At 59.1% G+C, this 17,573-nt stretch overlaps 2 protein-coding genes across 2 annotated transcripts; one reads left to right on the plus strand and one right to left on the minus strand.

The window, feature by feature from the left end:
- Positions 1-431: 431 nt before the first annotated feature.
- Positions 432-7,110, minus strand: TRIM15 (tripartite motif containing 15). The gene is given in 10 exon segments (XM_036111285.2): positions 432-934; positions 1,703-1,735; positions 2,100-2,215; positions 3,362-3,384; positions 4,087-4,317; positions 5,487-5,582; positions 6,744-6,816; positions 6,818-6,878; positions 6,881-7,013; positions 7,015-7,110. Coding segments are annotated over 10 exon segments (1,365 nt in total).
- Positions 7,111-8,661: 1,551 nt separating this feature from the next.
- Positions 8,662-16,284, plus strand: LOC118547706 (tripartite motif-containing protein 10). The gene is made up of 8 exons (XM_036111289.2): positions 8,662-9,089; positions 9,238-9,728; positions 10,745-10,840; positions 11,222-11,452; positions 12,085-12,107; positions 12,350-12,465; positions 13,409-13,441; positions 14,391-16,284. Exons 2-8 carry the CDS (start codon positions 9,300-9,302, stop codon positions 14,906-14,908), a joined length of 1,446 nt encoding a protein of 481 aa, XP_035967182.2. The 5' UTR covers positions 8,662-9,089; positions 9,238-9,299; the 3' UTR covers positions 14,909-16,284.
- Positions 16,285-17,573: the final 1,289 nt, after the last annotated feature.

Consider the following 17,573-nt stretch of genomic DNA (forward strand, 5'->3'; position numbering starts at 1 on the left):
TGTCCAAAACACTAGATCAGTGCATAGGAAGTGAAACAAAGCCCCATCATCCAAATCATAATAATGGTAATAGTCGTAAATATCTGAGAGGTTAGTTAGACCTGAACAGTGGGGTCTGGTTCCACTGCCATCAGGACAGGATCGTGTCGTGGTCCCCGAGATTCCGTGGACTTTCCGCGCGAATGAGACACATGACATGCAGAAGTCTGGCTGGTTCCTACACTTTATCAGACATCCTCTACAAGAAAGAAACATGGCCGAAAGGTCAGAAAGGCAGGGGCCTGGGTCCACCCGGGGCTGGAGGAAGAGGCCCTGCGCCTGAAGCATCTCCAAGCACGTGTCACAACCGAAACAGTCAGCTGTGTGCTAGTGCAAGCCCGACAAAGGCCTGCTTTCCCCCACGATGATTATTTCTGAAGCTCTAGCAGTCTTCATTGGAGTGGTGTTTTGTTCTGTTTCTCAAAAGCGCGCGGGCTCCCCAGCATTGCCCGGGTGCCGGAGTAGCCCCTGGGTCTCCGGCGGCCAGCTCGGCCGCTCTCCGCTGCAGCGCCCCTGGGACGCGCCCCTCCGCCGCTCAGGCCTGCAGGAACCCGTTTCCCAGACGGCGAAGCAGCGGAGTCCGCGGGGACGCAGGCGGCGAAGGGGGGTCCCGCTCCGCGGCAGGGCGGAGTCGGGCAGGTGCGCGCCCCGGCAGCAGGTGCTAGAGCGGCAGGGCCGGCCCCCTCGCTGCCCGCCTCCCCGCGGGCTCCCGGCTGCACCAGCGGGGGGTGGCGCCCGGAGGGGCAGCCGGGGGAGCCCCGCGCCGCCGGGACACCCTCGGAGCGCAGGGGGCTGTGCGGCAGGTCCTGCTTGTCCCGGGTGAACGTCGCCGGCTTCCTGTCCTCGGAGAGGGCCAGGCTCCTGCTGGCGGTCCGAGCGTCCAGCGTGACGGCCCCTGCGGGAGGAGAGGGGGCCTGGGGAGATGCGCCCTAGAGCGCGCGCGATGTGGGGGGCGCTGCGCGGCCTGCCAACGCCTGGCTTCCCCTCCGTTTCCAGACAGAGAACGGCGGCCTTCCGCCGGCCCGCAAGTGCTCCTGCCCTGGGGGGGTTCGCTTCTGAGAGCGCGGCGCGAGAGCAGCGGCTTCCGCTTGGCCAGGGAGCCGAGGAGAAATGCAGAATCCTGGGCCCCGTCCCAGACCTACTGAACCACAGTCTGCCTTTTAACAAGACCCCCCGGCTGTTCCTTCTGCAGTTAAGTTTGAGACGCAGAATGAGGTGATATTTGTGGAAATAGTTTCTAAATGAAGCACCATCTTCGAAGTAAATGCTATTTTTTAAAATTATACAATATGTGTTTGAGTCAACAGAGTCTGGCACAATGCTGGGCAGAACACACACCCACCCAACCAAGACCTTCGTAAGTATTTTTGAGGAAATAATATCCATACGCGGAACAAACATTAACAGCACTAAGCTCCTGACATGTATGCATTCCTTTATCTCGTGGCTGCTCATGGGGTCAGGACGAGTGTGTGTTCCATTTTAAGGTGAACAAACCGGAACCAGGAGGTACACTGGCTTGCCCATGGCTCATAACCAGCAAGAGCGAGAACAGAAGACCCAGGGATCAAGCTCCAGACTTCATATATGTAATTGCTCTGTTTGCTGGCTTGGATTGAGTGGAGGGAGGCGAGAATGGATCCCCAAGCCCCCAGCTGTTTACCTGAGTCTGTTTCCAGATGATGCGCCAGGTTTTCTGAGGGAAACAGAAACAGAAAGAGGTGTGACTTGTTATTTCCCACAGGCATTCCCGAGGGCAGTGTTGGAAACCATGTGAGCACAGGGGCGGGGGACGGCCTTCTGCTCTGTGCCTTCTGCTGGGGTCTACTGAGACAGAAGCAGCCCTCACCTGCCTGGACGCTCAGCCCAGTGCGGGCCCCTGGGGAGAGACAATGCTCTCAGGATGGTCCTGCTGGGCAGAGTGGGACCACCAAGGGAAGGCTTAAGGGAAGGAAGACACCGTGAACCAGGCTTGGCAGGCAGGGGAAGACGGTGATGGGTGGAAGATACTGCTGTTCTGCCATCAGGGGATGGGGAAAGCTGCTGCCCCTCCCCTTTACCTGAGAAGGTCCTCAGCGTCACTGGGAGGGGGAGTATTTTCCTGTGGAGATCTCAGATCTTCTCGACAAGGTCTGGAGAAATGGTCTCTGGACTCACAAAAGTCTTTGTCTCATACCTACAATCAGTCCCTTAAGAATTAGAGGTGGGTCCTTTAAGAGAATGTTTGGGGTCTGCGGAGGGGCAAGGGGCAGAGGTCATTACCCTGTTTGCCTCTAGAGGACAGTACAGTGTCACTTGAAAAAAAAAACGACCTTAAACTCCTCTTTCTAATTTGGGTGCTGTTCATTACTAGGGGAAAGGGGGTTGGGGCGGGGAAGAGATGAGAGAAAACACGAATCAGCTCCATCCCTGCCTGTCCCCCACGGTCTGACCGCGAGCAGGCTCAGGGTCCTCATCAGACCAGAAGACCCGCACAGCCCTTTAGCTCCACACCTCTAACACTCTTGGAAAGTTTGGGAGACACTTCCTGAGTCCCGGGCCCCGGGTCCAGGTTCTTATGGCTGCATGAGAAGTGTTCCTCACAGGGCGAGCACGGAGAAGGGACAGGTGCTCCCAGCAGGGGACAGGACGGGACCAGCGGCTTCCCTTTGTGGTGGTGTCTGTGACCCGGAAGGACGTGCAGCAGCTGAGCCAGGGGGGACACGGCCGAAAGGACAGGCTGGTCTTCCCCCGCTCCGCTCTGTGCCTACCACAGTTTATAGAAGGTATCTCCCCTCGGAGTCACAGTTTACATGCTGTTCAATACGGACTCGAGCACCAATAACTTCGGGAATTAAACAGATGTTTCTGCATCAGCCTAAAAACATGATTATGGCTTATAACTTCACCTCCAGGGGAGAACTGTATCCCTGGTACCAAACAACCAGTTTAAAAATGGACTCTTAGGGGCGCCCGGGTGGCTCAGTCGTCAAGCGTCTGTCTTCGGCTCAGGTCATGGTCCCAGGGTCCTGGGATCGAGCCCCGCATCGGGCTCTCTGCTCGGCGGGAAGCCTGCTTCTCCCTCTCCCACTCCCCCTGCTTGTGTTCCCTCTCTCGCTGTCTCTGTCAAATAAATAAATAAAATCTTTAAAAAAAAAAAATTAAAAAAATGGACTCTTAGAGCACAGAATTTTACGTGGAGGCTGTTTGTGTGTGTGTGTGTCAAAGTGAATTTGCATTTCTGTGGGGGGCAGGGTAGAGAGTGACCCCCCTCGGTCTCTGTGTCCAGGGGAACAGAGGTGAGAAGAACAAAGTGTACGCTCCAGGCAGAAAGGAGACCTACCTGCTCTGGTTGGCTCAGACATCCTACAAAAGAAAAGAACCTCTCTCAGGGTCCACAAGTCCTTCCCACCGCAACTGCACGGCCTGTCCTCCTTAGCGTCGGCCTCAGAGCTCTCTCTTCCAGAGAGCTGCATCTGCTCGTGACATCACGTCTCCCGACTCACTGGGGACGCTGCTCAGGTCTTTTGAGCTGGCTTCTTTGTCTTAGCCTTCTCTCGGAACTGTGTTCTACCTCCAGGGCTTAGGGATGCTGGAGAACAGGTCCAGGCCTGACTCACCCGCCGGACCTGATGTGAAACGGGATGATACAACGATAATCACACCGTAATCTGTGTGCGCCGGGGACTGTGCTACGCATTTTGTATGGATTGTTTCTTACAATCCTTGCACGAGCTCTGTGAGGGAGGTGCTATTATTACCCCCACGTTTAGGGGGCTCACGAGGCTCCCCATGGTCACACGGCTGGAAGAGCCTGCCCTCAAACCCAAGGCCCTCTGACTCCAAAGTCCTCGACACGACCCTGGTGGGTGGCGAGTCATCCAGCCTTCCTGGGTCTGCGCATCTGTCAGCTCTCCAGGCCAAAGGAACCCAAGGACTGGCAGTCCCTCCCAGCAGAAACAGGGTTCGCGTGCCCTTCCTGCCTGTGTCCAGCAGCCCCGGCCTCCGCCGGCGTCCCCGCCTGTGCGGCCCCTCTCCTAGCCCACGGGGTGGTGGGGACGGCCTCACCTCTAGCAGGACCCTTGCTGGCTGCGGACTCTGCTCCCTCAGCTCCTGGGCCTGGGCCCCAAGCCTGGCGACCTCCTCAGACGACCTGAAGATGTATTCATCTCTCTCCATGCAGATCTTCCTCTCCAGGTCCCTCAGCCTGGCCTGCAGCAGACGCTGCTGGTCCATCAGCTCCAGCTGCAACCTCTCCAACACCGCATCCACCTGCTGCTTCTTGCTTTCAGTGTGAGTCTGCGAGGGGTGGAAAGATAGACAGGGCCAGGAAGAAGATCAAGAGGCCGGTCTGCAGGAGGATCATCTGGATCTTCCTGATTCGGAGACATAGGGAGTCACTAGCTCTCCCAATACTATGTTAGAAGCAGATGGGTCTCAGAATAGACTTGGCAGCAAGGAGGGCTATGCTCTTGTCTTACCTGGGGATTCTAATGACAATGCCCCATATGCCTCAGAGCCGTGTTGAACTTTTCAAGCATCCTTCCCCATCTACAACACCGTCCTAACCCCACCATGCCTTCCCTAGAGTCAGGAGGAGCAGGTGGTAGTCGTCCGTCAGAGGGCCACTGAAGGAGACAGGCCATGGTTCGAGTCAGCACGGGGGGTCCGGCATCGCTCTCCGGCCTGACGTCGCCTTTTGCACGGGTTGCTTGGGAGGGAGCAGAGGAGTGCTGCGGGTCTCTTCCTGCCTCCAGCTCTGCCGCCTTGCTTGGGGCTCCGGAAGTTCTCAGACTGCGGCTTTCCTCCGGGATGACAGAGAGCTCACCAGTACACCGCTCTCCCACGGTGCGCAGGCCAGCCTCGGTCAGGACTGGAAGCAGACACGGGTACCAGCTTCTGCCCCACCCTTCCCGTCTGAGGGCAGTGCTTTCGGGCACACAGACTGGGATGGGAAGGGTGGCTCCAGGTCAAGACACCCGGCTTCTAGGGACGCCTGGTGGTTCAGTTGCTGAAGCGTCTGGCTTGATTTCAGCTCGGGTTGTGATCTCAGGATCGTGAGATCCAGCCCCGCGTCGGGCTCTGAGCTCAGCGGGGAGTCTGCTTGTCTCTCTCCCTCTGCCCTTCCCTGCTCTCTCTCTCTCTCTCTCTCTCAAATAAATAAATGTTAAGAGAGAGAAAGACCCAGGTTGTAGCCATGTCCTCATGAACGTGGGCTTTGCTCTCTGTGGACCGTCACGTTCCTGGACCAGTTCTCGGCTCTGTAGAATGGCTGGTAAGATGGGTCTTGGGCTAGATGTCAGAACCACCTCCAGCTGTGAAGCTCTGGGATTCCATAGCCTTGACCCCAAATGCCCTCGTACAGAGGCAGGGAAGTGAATGAGAACAGTACAAAAGTACCAGACAGCAAGCTTCCCCAGAGTCTGCTCAGAAAACCCCCAAAAGAGCAGGTGGCAGAAGCACTTTACCAGAAGCGCTTGGAGCTTCCCGTCTTCCCGCCTCTGTGTGTCCTCCATCTCTTTCTTCTCCAAGCTCAGAGCTTCCGACTGGTTCCGGAGATGGTCCTGTGGGGAGAAGAACGGGCAGGAAGAGGTGGCTGAGTCCACAGGTCTTATCCGCTGAGTCCCAGGTGCATGGCTGTTGGTGAGAGAGTCAAAGGTGAATAGCTCCCGTCCGTATTCCTGCAGAGATTACCTTGAGGTCGCCACCAGCCCTGTCACTCGGGGCTGAAGTACAGACAGACGAAGGCGGGGTCAGTGTGCGAGCGGCTGGGTGGGAACGCAGCGGAACAAGGGGAGGTTTCAGAGACAGAAGGCATTTACCGTGGGTCTAGAGAGGGGGTGGTGAGGACCGCATGCCCCGACTGTACACTTAGAAATTGCTAAAATGGTTTAAAAAGAAAGAGTTCAGGGAGAGGACAGCAGTCTGGGAGGAAGAGTCAGAAGCAGGAAAGAGCAGAGACGTCCAGGAGACAGCAGGTGCACACGGGCCAGTCCGCCGGACACGCGGTGCCTGGAGGGACGGCTGGGGCTGGGGCTGAGGTGGACAGGCGGGATCTGCGTCCTCACTACGGGTGGCATTGGTGCCCTACTGATGAGGTCGGGCTTTCCCGGCGCTGGGGACCCCGGGAGGGATTGGCACAGGGGCACACCGTGGTCTGCTGCGTGTTTTGGCGGACCGGAGGGTGCTTGAGAGGGTGAGAATGGACATAGGGAGTGTGTTCGAGGCTATGCAAGGTCTGGCTGAGGACGGCGAGAGCTTGCATTTGGAGGTGGTTGTGGGGACAAGGCCGAGTTCAAGATTCAAGAGGTGCTTCTGAGAAAGTCACTTCTAGACCCAGACACTGGATGACCAGAGCGATCTGAGGGCAGCCCGGGGTGGGGGGCGGGGGGCCTCCCCTTCTTACAAGGAAGAGTGGCACCTGCAGGCTGCCCTTCCTGACCCCTCGCGTCCCTCTGAGCCCCGCAGTCTGGGCCTCGGTAGATCCCACACCCTGCCCACCGTGAGAGAAGACCCTCCATGCACAGCACTCATCCTGCAGGTGTGTCTCCTCCTTGTGTCTCCACCCCACAGCTCTGTCCCCGTGGGGCCCCTGAGGCGGGAGTCCCCCTAAGCCTGGGAACGGCCTTACGTCCTTCATCCAGATCCCTATCGGTTCCCTTCACTGTGGATGACGGGACACTGTCCCAGTCCACACAAGCCCAAGGAAAAGCCATCCATCTTACCCAGTAGGGCTGAACCGCCCCGGCGAGGACGCCCACGGGGTGGGTGCAGTGGGAGGGACCCTCCCGACACCATACAGAGGAACTCAGCATCGACCTTGCAGAAGAAGTAAATCTTCTCAGCATGCTGCTCATAGTTGTCTCCCCCAGAGGGCCCAGGGGCACAGGGGCCATGAGAGGCTCCATGGGCCCCTTCTCCTTGCAGAGCGCACAGAGCAGCACCTGGCTGGAGGGCTGGGCCCCCATCTGGGAGGGCGGGAGGACGCAAAGCCCCGCAGACGGTGTGTCCACAGGTGCTGGCCACTGCATCCTTCGGGGGTCCCCTGCAGGCCGGATAGGTGGTCTCCTCATGGGAAGGCGTGGAGGGCATCCTGGTGCCATCCCCAGCCTGTCCACGGAAGCCTCTGCCTCAGGCCACACAAATCCCCCAACCGTGAAATTAGTCACTTCTGCGTGAGTCATGGAGGGAACACGATAGGAGGCTGAGAGAAGAAAGCAGGAGGGTTCAGCCTGGGAAGCCACCGGGCGCCACCTGGCCACCACCCATCAGCTGAGTGGGTTCAAACTCCAGGGCACCTCGAATGACCCAGCATTTCCCAGCAGGGGCCTGGTCAGCCCGTTCTCCACTCCTTCTGCCTCCTTCTGTCCCTGGGGTGGGGAGCCCAGCGTGCATGGGCTCAGAGGGAGATGGGTTTCCTGGAACCCCACCCTCGGCCGCTGTGGGGTGGAGACACAAGGAGGAGACACAGCTTCCTGCCATCGGAACAGGTGGGAGCCGTCAGCTTCTGGCTCTGGGATGTGCTCTCAGCGTCAAAGTCCAGGCTGCCCTGGGAGGTGCGGCCGGGGCCCCTCCTCTGCTTCCTCAGCTCGTCACCTCATCCACCCAGGCTGGCCTCCTAAACTCTACTGCTGCCAGGCCTGGACCCAGTGCCCCCAAACACGGTGACGCTGGGTCACAGTGTCCTTCGATTTTAGTTTTTAACCTCAGGCGGGAGAAGGCAAGAAACTGTAATACAAATGATTTATATCCCTAAAATTTAGAAAACTCAGCCCAAGAGATAACGGACTTCATAAGCACATTTATGTAGGCTCAGTATTTTCCTATTACTGCACCCAATCAGCTAACAGCCCTTTGGGACAGGCATGATTACCTTCATTTTACAGAAAGACGCGAGAAGTGACTTCCCCTAGGTCACGGAGCTGGAGAGCTGCGAGGCGGGGTTAGTCCGAGTCTCCTGGCTTCGGCGGTGCTCCCCCCGTGGTCCTCCCCCCACAAGATGGTCCACGCCTCGGTTCTTCATCCGCTCCCTGCATCTCTGCGTAAAACCCAAGGAAACTCCCACTCTGACGCTAGCGATCCCCCCTGCGCTGTTTCCCTCGCTCTGAACCTGAGCTGGTGTGTGTACCCCGTTTCCTTCCCACCCGCCCTGGCCCTCCCGGGGGTGCAGCCCCTCCCCCACCCTGCACGGGAGCCCCCAGCCCCACGGCGCCGCGGGGCACGGGAATGCAGCCGGTCCCAGCGGAGATTGCTCGGCCATCCAAACTGTACATCAGTTAGAAGGAACGCAAAATATCTCATTACTAATTCTTAGACTGGTTACACTGGAAATGATCATATTTGGGGCTAAATTAAATAAATATTAAAATTAACTTCACTTTTTCAAATATGGTACGTGGAAACTAGTTGCACAGGTGGCTCACGTGGTGTTTGTGTGAGGGCAGGGCTCTGGGACACTCAGATCTGAGTGCACACTGCGCCCTCACCTTCCCACGCACACGCGGGTCCGGCTGCCCCAGCAGCGCGCTCTCAGCCCGGAGGCTCTGCCCCAGAGCGGGGGGGGGGGGGGGCTCGGGGCGCGCCGCAGACGGACGCGGGCCCCGGGTGTGGGTCATTAACAGGTGCGGGCCGCTGCGGGTTTCCTTCCTGCTCCCACACAGGGCTCATTCCAACCTCCGTGGAAGCCGGTGCCCGGCCGGTGAAGTGCTCGGCGAGCACGACCCCCTTATCTGCGCCCTCGCGCTCCCTGCGCCGGCTGATACCCGTATCTCCCGGGAGACAGCTGGTCCTACTGCAGGGGGCTGGCGTGGCGTCTCTGCTCCCCGACCGGGTCCCCCTCCCACCCCAAAGCAAGGACTATCTCTGCCGACTGTGGACGGCCAAGATACCACTTCACGTTTACCGTGAGCGTGTGCGGATGGACGGGAGCAACGCGGGGCCCCAGGCTGTGGGCAGCAGCCCGGACAGTAACTGAGGCCGTGTCTGGAATGCCGAGGCCCCTCCTCCCTCCCTGTCCTGGAGCACGTGTGTCCGCTCCTTTGGGAGGAGGACAGGAGGACCCGGGCATGCAGGTGGGTGCCCTGCCCTTGGGCAAGCGTGTCTGTGTGTGCGTGTGCACGTGTGTGTGCGCTCGTCCATGACCACGAGGGCGTTGGTGTGTATTTAAGACGTGCCGCGTCTGGCCGTGCGAGGATGAATGTGTGTCTGCTGTTCTCCCAGATCCTTCCTGCTCAGCCACGCACAGACGCTAACCTTGAGGAGCCGACGGGCACAGCCACGCCATGGCCTCAGCCGCCTCTGTGACCAGCCTGGCGGACGAGGTCAACTGCCCCATCTGCCAGGGCACCCTGAGGGAGCCGGTCACCATCGACTGTGGCCACAACTTCTGCCGTGGCTGTCTCACCCGCTACTGCGAAATCCCAGGCCCAGACCCCGAGGAGGCCCTCACCTGCCCCCTCTGCAAGGAGCCTTTCCGCCCTGGGAACTTCCGGCCCAACTGGCAGCTGGCCAGCGTGGTGGAGAACATCGAGCGCCTCAAGCTGGTGTCCACGCCGGGCTCAGACGAGGAGGACGTCTGCCAGGAGCACGGGGAAAAGATCTACTTCTTCTGCGAGGACGATGAGGCGCAGCTGTGTGTGGTGTGCCGGGAGGCCTGGGAGCACCGGGCGCACACCGTGCGCTTCCTGGAGGACGCAGCAGGGCCCTACCGGGTAGGAGCGGGGACGCAGGGGTCTCCCTCTTCCTGTCACCCCTCAGGCAGGAGCCCAGGCGCGCGTGCTGAAGCATGTTCTGTGCTGCTCACTTACGGCCAGCACAGACCAGGGCTCAACAAGGACACGCAGGACGGCTGAGTGACCACAGTGGGTCAGGCAGGAGCTTCCGCGGATGTCTGCATTTGGGGGAGCAATTGTGCAAATAGTGTGTGATGTGCACCAACGTGTGCATGGTTGCCGTGCATGTGGTGTTTGGGGGGAGGTCTGTGTGCGCGCTCATGTTTGTAAATAAACCAGTGTTTATATGCAGGGTCGGTAAACATGTGGTGTGCAGTCTTATCCACCATTAACTGCGTGCTCTTTTTAGTCATTTACACCTTGTGCTTTAGTAAAAGTGGGCATCTGTCTGTGCCGATTAGTTCCCTAGCGTTTGACGGTGAGAGCGTTAATTATATTTCTGAATGTCCCTATGTGGACATTTGTGTGTGAATACCTGTTCCTAACTCTATTCTAGAGCAAGCAGTTTTTAAAACAGAGTGTCGACTCTTTTTATATTATCCAAGTTTCTTCTCCCGTCTGGAATCATACACAGAAAATGGATTCTGTTCACAAGAAAGGATTGTGTGTATGCGTTCCCTTTGAGATATGCGAGCAAGTTGGAACACTTTCAAAGAAGGGCATATCAGGCTGGGGACAGATCCCAGGTCTAACTTACCAAAGACAAAACAAACTAGGGTTTTTAAGCTGAAGGCAGCCAGGCTCAGATGGGGAAACCAAGTCGCAGACTGTGCCGGCCCAGGGAGAGGGGACAGCTCTGGTCAGAGTTCCTGGAGAGCAAAGCTAGAAGGAAAAGGCCCAGAGAGGGCCAGCTGCCGAGGACAGTCCGGGCGTGGGTGCTGACGGCGAGGGGAGGGCTCCCTCCCTCGGGCGTGTCCCTCCTGGAGGCAGCGGGCTGACCCCTCTTCACGAGTCATTGCTTCCATGTAACATAACTTCATGCTCTGTCTCCCCAGGAGCAAATACAGAAGTGTCTTGAGTGTCTAAGAAAGGAGAGAGAGGAGATTCAAAGGATCCAGTCAAGAGAAAACGAGAGGATACAAGTCCTCCTGGTAGGTCTCCGTGCCCTCCCAGCACCGGCCTGCCCCGGGATCCAGCGCCCCCTGAAGCCAAGGCAGGGTAGCCAGCGTAGCCGGTGGGAAGTCGCTCAAGTCCCAGCACTGACTCCCACCCCAAGTAGCACATCTCTGTTTTTGTGCGAGGTGGGGAGGAGAAGTCGGCAGGCCCTCCCGGACTTGCTGAAATGCTGTAAGGACCGAAGGCGACTGGGCCCACGAGGCAGCCTCGTGCTGTGCGGACAGTGCAGGGACCTGGGGCGGGGGCTCCGACTTTCCACCGAACGTGGAGGACGTGGGTGTGAGCCCGAGGGAGCCGGGGTGGACAAGTAAGGAAACAGAGGGATCACCCCCGGCCTCCCCCCACCGCCCCTTCAGTGTCAGGTGGCCACCAAGAGACAGAAAGTGATCTTCGAGTTTGCGCATCTGTGCCAGTTCTTGGAGGAACAGCAGAGCATCCTCTTGGCCCAGCTAGAGAAGCTGGACGGGGACATCCTGAAGCAACAGGATGACTTTGATGTCCTGGTCAGCGAGGAGCTCTGCCGGTTCAGCAACCTGATCTCCGAACTGGAGGAGAAGAACGGGAGGCCGGCCCGGGAGCTCCTGACGGTGAGACCTGCCCCCCCGCAGGCTGGCCTCTGACTCCCGGCATCTCACTTGTCCAAGCCCTTCATCCCATGTCCCTGCATCCCGTGTGCAAGACAGGTCCTGAACTCCTGTCCCTGCTCCCTGGACAGTCCCCTGGTCACTCTGCTCCCCGACCTCTCACTGTCTGGCCCACATCCATCGAATCAGTGGGTCCTTCCCTTACCTACCTGTCAGGGGTTCTGTGAGGATCCAATGGGAAAATGCAGTGGAAACTAGCAGTCTGGAGAGCATCACGTGCTCTGCAAACAGATGTCACGTTCTGTTTCCGAGGCAGACTATGCTTTGTCGCCACCCTCAGGAAGTTCTTCCTGGTCTGTGGCACCTGACGGAAGATATCGGGGTCCCAACGAGGCATCAGAAGGGCAGCATGATTGGGGGCCGCACTCCTGGTTTATGGGACTGAGAGCAGGGGCCTTGGCCTCCAGCTGCAGGCAGGTCCCTCCACTGTGTGGATGCATGAGATAAAGGGGTGGCCTGTGTGACCCCAGACACCTCATCAACCCCAAAACTCTGTGCCGGCAGGATCTTGGGCCCTTTTTCCTATGTGGGAACGTGGTATTTGTCTTTGCTGAACTCTCCCCTCTCTCTCCTAGGACATCAGAAGCACTCTGATAAGGTAAGCTGCCATTCCCTCATTCTCAGGGTGTGCACACACACTGCTTGGCGCATCTGGCTATTGCACGCCAGCAGGGCACACCTTCATGCACGTGCATGCATTTGCACGGGCAGTTGCCCGAGCCTGGGCAGTGGGGTGCGTCCCCGAGGAAGTGTGTCTGCCTGTGTCCGTCTCTGTACCCGATTCGCAGGAGCCAGCTGGGTCTGGAGAATTCCCAAAGCCCACTATTTCTGTGCCCCTAGATGTGAAACCAGAAAGTGCCGGAAACCAGAGGCTGTGTCCCCTGAGCTGGGCCAGAGGATTCGGGACTTCCCCCAGCAGGCCATCCCTCTGCAGAGGGAGATGAAGGTGTTTCTGGGTAAGAGAACCCCAGGGCTCCCTGGGGGCGGGAGTCCGAGAAGCCCGGGCCTGGGAATAACCCTCACGATCCACTGCCCAAGGCTTGAGTGGCCTTTGGTCGTACCCTTCTGGTGCCTTCCTTGGCTGTCCTTACTTGCACATCTTTATAAAATCTGCCTATCGGGATAACATGACACTGAACAGAGATAGTAAAGATGAAGATTTCTGAAAAAAAAAAAATTAACTGACTTGAAAAGTAATTGCACAAATAAATCTGATCCGCTGACCTTGAACAATATAAAAAGTAATGATTAACAAAACCTGCCATTCTCAATAATTTAAAAAATCTACAGAGGCCCTTGTAATGCATGATAAGTTTCTGATGATGAACACGGTTAATTAATAACCAGGGAGAGCGTTTCTCCGCGCCGTGGGGCGGCTGACTCTCTCTCGCATCCCCCTATCCGGCGGGCGCTCCAGGCCCCTGGGCGGCGGACTCTGCCGGGTTCCTGGAACGGGCGGTGCTGGTGGGAAAAGGCGTGATGCTGGGGAATGAGTCAGGCGCGGCTCTCCGCCAGCACCCTTTGGACGCCCGCAGTGATGCCACCCCGTGGCCCGCCCATAGCAGCGTCGCCCCGGACGAGCCCACACTCGAACTCGGGCCTGGCCGTGGCGGACATTGTCCTCTGATCAAACCTGACCTTCGACTATTCCCAAAATTGTTTCCAAGGACAGTAAGAAGTAAATTAAGCCCCTTATCCATTCATGCGGTGGATGTCTCTGGAGCGCGCACTCTGGGCCCACCCCCTAGACGCCTGAATCAGACGCGGGACTCTGAGGCTAGTGCCCGGGTCGGTCCCTCTCTTGTCCCTTCCGTCTGGGGCTCAGTTTCCTCATCATTGAATGCTGTGTGGTTTTGTGAGACGAATGGGATCTCATCCTGGTTTGTATCCTCTTTACAGAGAAACTCTGCTTCGAGCTGGACTATGAGCCAGGTAGGCGGCCTGGGACGGGAGGGAGTGGGGGAGCCGCGGTGCGTAGGGTTCCCGCCCACGCGCGCACACACCAGTCCCCCGGCTCGGAGCGCGTGTTCTCATCTACCCGACACGGCCGGGGAGAAAGGTCAGACCAGAACAGGACGAGGGCTATCAGGAAGGGCTTCCTGGGCGAGGGGCCTTTGATCTGGGTTTAGGAGCCCATTGTTGGAGTCACTGGAAACCGCACCCGTCAGTGGAGCTTCACAGTTAGGGTAGCCGGAGGGAAGGCGGCCCGGGGCAGGATGCCACCCAGGGCGTCCTTCAGCCAGAGACCCGGGGAGTCGCGTTGTTGGGAGGGACTCTCTGACCCGTCGCCACATCGGAATTTACGAGTGTCTCAACTTAACGGATATTAAAAGCCACACTGGGCAGGGTGTCTGGGAGCTTTTTGTGCTAAGAAGTGGTCCTCTGACTCTGGTGGCCTTAAAATGACTGAGGCAGCAGGAATAGCCCGCAGGCGAGCCAGAGAGCTTGCAGGAGAAGACGGTGAATGCGCCCCGACCCTCTGAGATCTCAGACGCAGGAGCGGGGCGGGTGTCGGCGGCGGCGGGCGCGGCCCTGCGAGGCCGCCAGTTTGCAGGGACCCAGCTGCTTTCCGAGGACCGCACTGAGCTGATGAGGGCGGGCGTGCGGGAGCCAGGTGTCCTGCGGGAGCCAGGCGTCCTGCGGGCAGGCGGTAACACGCGCCAGTCACCAGCTCAGAGCCCACACTCTGCTCGGGGTGGTCTGGGGTGAAGTCGGAGCGTGGGGGTTTCTAACACGGTCCCGGGTGACGCCACGCAGCCGCTCCGCCCGGACTCTCGCGCGCACACACGCGACGTGGAGAAGGACACCAGCGGGTGGAGGCAGGGCTTTTAGGTCCTCCCGCAGGTGATAGATGTCTGCTGACGTCTCTGTCCCCCCCCAGCTGACATCTGTCTGGACCCCCAGACCTCCCACCCCAAGCTCCTCTTGTCTGAGGACCGGCGGCGCGCCCAGTTCTCCTACAAGTGGCAGAACTCGCCAGACAACCCCCAGCGTTTTGACCGGGCCACCTGTGTCCTGGCCCACGGCGGCTTCACAGAGGGGAGACACACGTGGCTGGTGAAGGTGGACCTGGCCCACGGCGGCAGCTGCACGGTGGGCGTGGTGAGCGAGGACGTGGCGCGGAAGGGGGAGCTGCGGCTGCGGCCGGAGGAGGGCGTGTGGGCCGTGAGGCTGGCCTGGGGCTTCGTGTCGGCGCTGGGCTCCTTCCCCACGCGGCTGGCGCTGGGGGAGCAGCCGCGGCAGGTGCGTGTGTCCCTGGACTATGAGGTGGGCTGGGTGACCTTCGTCAACGCTGTCAGCCAGGAGCCCATCTACACCTTCACGGCCTCCTTCACCCAGAAGGTCTTTCCCTTCTTTGGGCTCTGGGGCCGAGGGTCTAGCTTCTCCGTGAGTTCCTGAGAGGGGCGGTCACCCTCCTGTCGGGAGGGGGCTCAGGAGAGCACTGCACGAACTTGACCCTGCGGGCTCACCTGGGGGTTGGGGCAGAAGCGCGGCAGACTAAGGACTTGCAAGGACAAAGTGGGTGACTGTTTCCCTGACACCTGGGGGCTAGGGGCTCCGGGGACGCGGCCCAGCGGTCCCCAGCGGACACAGGAGACCCAGGTCTGGAGCCAGAAGACCGGGCTCTAGACCAGCCTGTGGCCCACCATTGTGTGATCTTGGGCAAGGCACCTCTCTTCATTACATCTTCTTCCAGAAAAATGAGGGTTCATATACATGTACCTTCGAGAAACATTTCTTGGGTGTTACCTGTGACCCAGGCAGGATGGTCACCACTGGTGGTATGAAAATGAAAGGAAAATCTGTTTGGTATCTGGAGGAACTCACGAACCAGACAGAGGTGGAAAGAGGACATCGCAGTGGGGGCGGCAGGTGCTGGTCGGGGCTGCCCTGTGTGGGGGGAGCTCAGGGCAAGGGGCCCAGCAGCAGGGAGGGCTTCCTGGGGAAGACAGCCGTAGGACACTTGAGAGCCGAGTGAGGGGAGGAGGGTTGGCAGAGACCCGGCTGGCTGACCCTGTAGCCCTTGGACACTGGGCATGAGACCCTGACACCACCCACGGCCTCCCTCCCCCAGGGGCACGTCTGGCTGCGAGACGTAAGGCCAGGCCGCACACGGTAACCCACGGCCCGCACTCTCCCCTGCAGAGAATCCCGTTCCTGCTGCGGTGAGCTCACCGTCTGAGCTCGAGAGCGGGACGGTGGGAAGGGATGAGGCTCAGAGAGCCCCACTGCGGGGCAGAGCGGGCAGGGCTGCCGAGTCCCCTCGGGGCGTGCTGGGTGGCCTGCAGCAGCACTGATGAAGCTCTAGGGCTGCAGGGACAGGCCTGGAATTCGGAGAATGACGTCAGCCGCCCCAGGGTGGAATGTGAGATCCTATGCCCAGTGGAAGTATGGTCTTCACAGCTTTTGTTTCCTAGTTGTTGTCTTTCACTCTGCTTAAAGGTACCGCTCACTGACAGCCTCTTTAATAGGATCTGTGTTTGCTCTGCTTGGACACAAACTGAAATGTTCGGTCACCTCCCCACCGGGGCCCAGGAGGCCTGTGCAGGCTGAGGCCCGGGGCGCGGGGGTCTGCCTCTCCTCCTCGGGTCAGCAGGTGGAGGAGACGTGTGCCCAGGGCAGGGGCTGCACAGGGGCTGACCGCTTCCTCTGGGCATGTTCTCATTGTCTATAAAATATAGTCACAGAAAATGTTGTATATTCCAAACAATAGGCACATGTGAGCCTCTGTGTGATGATAATACACATCCAAAGCCCCAAACCTGGGGTTCCACCAAGAAGTGGATTGTGCTTTTCTGTGTGTTTTAACTGGTGTTAGCGGGGCCTGTTAAATGACGATTGGCCTCCAGGGTCCCCACCTGTGGGAGGACGGGCGTGCTTTATGTCCCCTAACCTTGGTCACTGCAGGAGGTGCTTCCTGCTGGTATCTTCCAGTGAAGCGTGGGTGTCTGCACAGCCGAGATCATGCAGCCAGGATTGGAAGCCCGTCTGACTAAGGGGCCTGAACCACTGCGGGGCACGCCTCGTTCAGAAACAGGTGCGCGGGGTCCCGGTGAACACGCTAACGGTGGCCACACCCCCCACGAGGGGCCTGCATCCAGAAAGACAACGTGTGTTTCCCTCGCTGAGAAATACAACTGCTAGTGAGTGAAGACGCTCAGACTGCGCGTCCGACCCTCAGTTCTGCTGACCTGACCTGGAGTGGGGGCGTCTGTGCGGAGGAGGAGGGTGGATCCCTCCACACGGTGACTTGGCCTGGCTGCTCTGCTTGTCCCAGATCTGCCCTCGGGGCCCCTGCCTTCCCCAGAAGTGCTCAGGTCTGAGCCTGTCCTCCCCGCCACCCTCCCCAGGACCCCACGGGAGGGCTGCAGCCCCATCCTGACCGCCGTGGGCTCACCTGAGGTTTTCACACCCTATGCAGTGGCGGCGCTCTCTAGTACCAAGAACGGAGACTCCCTCGAGTTAGTTCCAAAAAAGAAAAGCTTGTTGTAAGAACAGACGTGTAAAGAAGGAAATGGGGTTTTCCACCATTAGCCAGGCGTCTTGGGAAGCTATGGCCGGGGTGGGGAGGGGGCAGAACCAGGCCTCAGAGGAAGAGCTAGGAAACACAGCTATGGAACTCTCCTCTGACACGTTCCATATATTTACTCATCTAATCCTCCCAATAGCCGGTGAGGAGGGTGTCGGCACTAGCAACCCCACAGTGTATGTGAGAGAACAAGACCTGTCCAGGCTGACCAGCCGTCCCAAATCAGCAGGGAGCGAAGAGCAAGCACGCACACGGCACATCTGGATTCGGGGGTTTGGCTCCATGCCCGCGCCCGAGACCCTTATCAGTGTCTGGGTGTCCCGGGCCTGGCAGGTCCTCTGCCTGGGGTCTCCCGAGGCTGCAAGCAGGGCGCAGCGGGCCGGGGCCTCCCGGAGGCTCGCTCAGACAGTTGGCAGGGCTCACGTTCTTGCAGCGGCAGGACTGAGGGCCCTGCTGCCTGTGGGCTGGGGGCTGGAGGCTGTTGCTGGTCGGAGGGGCCGCCTGCTGGTCCCCGTGCCGGCCCTCGCCCTTCAT

Source organism: Halichoerus grypus, chromosome 9 (genome assembly GCF_964656455.1).
Source record: "Halichoerus grypus chromosome 9, mHalGry1.hap1.1, whole genome shotgun sequence".
Taxonomy (NCBI): Eukaryota; Metazoa; Chordata; class Mammalia; order Carnivora; family Phocidae; genus Halichoerus; species Halichoerus grypus.